At 46.7% G+C, this 1,191-nt stretch overlaps 1 protein-coding gene across 1 annotated transcript; it reads left to right on the top strand.

Moving 5' to 3' along the window:
- Positions 1-380: 380 nt before the first annotated feature.
- LOC104602403 (putative acetyltransferase At3g50280) lies at positions 381-1,191 on the top strand. Its single transcript, XM_010266089.2, has one exon. It carries the CDS (start codon positions 394-396, stop codon positions 1,189-1,191), a length of 798 nt encoding a protein of 265 aa, XP_010264391.1. The 5' UTR covers positions 381-393.

Here is a 1,191-nt window from a genome sequence, read left to right as displayed (position 1 = left end):
ACTTTGTTTTGCGACAAAGACCCCCTTATACTATGACCGTGGGACAAAGACCCCATTCCGTTAGCCTTTCGTCCAAAAAGGTCATTGCAATAATTTTTAATCCCCATACTGCTCTTGTAATAACTATTCAGACGAGAAAACACTATTCATCTTCCTTGACCTCACGATACACTAACAACTGCGGCGGTAATCCCCTCTACCTTAGATTCCTTCACATTTCTCTCTCTCTCTCTCTCTCTCTTTCTCTCTCTCTCTCTCCCTCCCCCCGACCTCTCTTTCTTCCCCTTCCCCTTAACATCCCCGCTGCTCTCAGGGCTTTTGTGCTAAAGGTAGAGAGTAGTGAGAGAGAGAGAGAGTGTGTGTGTGTGGGTGAGACATTGAGAGAAGAACAAAATGATTTCCTCATCTTCTCTTATGATCATCTCCAAATGCATTGTGTTCCTAGAACATGAATCCTCACTTGGATTACTCAAGCTTTCCGTCTCTGATCTCCATATGCTCTCCTGCCATTATTTACAGAAGGGCCTTTTTTACACTCATCCTCCTCTTCCCATCGATTCTCTTCTCTCTTTTCTTAAACGCGGCCTTTCCAAGACTCTGATATATTTTCCTGCCCTCGCTGGGCGTCTCATAATTGACGATGATGGTTACGTTTACATTTCCTGCAATGATGCTGGCATCGACTTTCTCCATGCCAACGCTGCTCACCTCCCCATTCGTGACATTCTCTCTCCCATCCACGTTCTGGACTCCATTAAGGAGTTATTCGCCTTTGACCGCACCATCAGCTACGACAGCCATTTCAAGCCCATAGCCACCGTCCATGTGACTGATCTCGCCGACGGAATCTTCATTGGTTGCATTGTCAACCACGTAGTGGCTGACAGTATGTCCTTCTGGAACTTCTTCAACGCCTTTGCTGAGGTATGCAGGGGTGTCAACAAACTCACGAGGCCACCAGATTTTTGCCACAATTTTGTCAACGGTTCTCTTGCGGTGCTTCGATTCCCAGAGGGCGGTCCCCAGGTGACGTTCTCAGCCGATGCCCCTCTAAGTGAGAGGATCTTCCATTTCAGTAGAGAAGCGATACTAAAGCTGAAATGCAGAGCTAATAAATGGGTCGACAGAAGATTAACAATCGAGGCTGAGATTTTGGCACTGCAACCCTATTACATCCATGAACCTGACTAA

The sequence above is a fragment of the Nelumbo nucifera genome, chromosome 1 (assembly GCF_055504915.1).
Source record: "Nelumbo nucifera cultivar China Antique chromosome 1, China Antique-T2T, whole genome shotgun sequence".
NCBI classification, from domain to species: domain Eukaryota; kingdom Viridiplantae; phylum Streptophyta; class Magnoliopsida; order Proteales; family Nelumbonaceae; genus Nelumbo; species Nelumbo nucifera.
The sequence above is the reverse complement of the archived record's forward strand: the minus strand, read 5'-3'. Positions and strand labels throughout refer to the sequence as shown.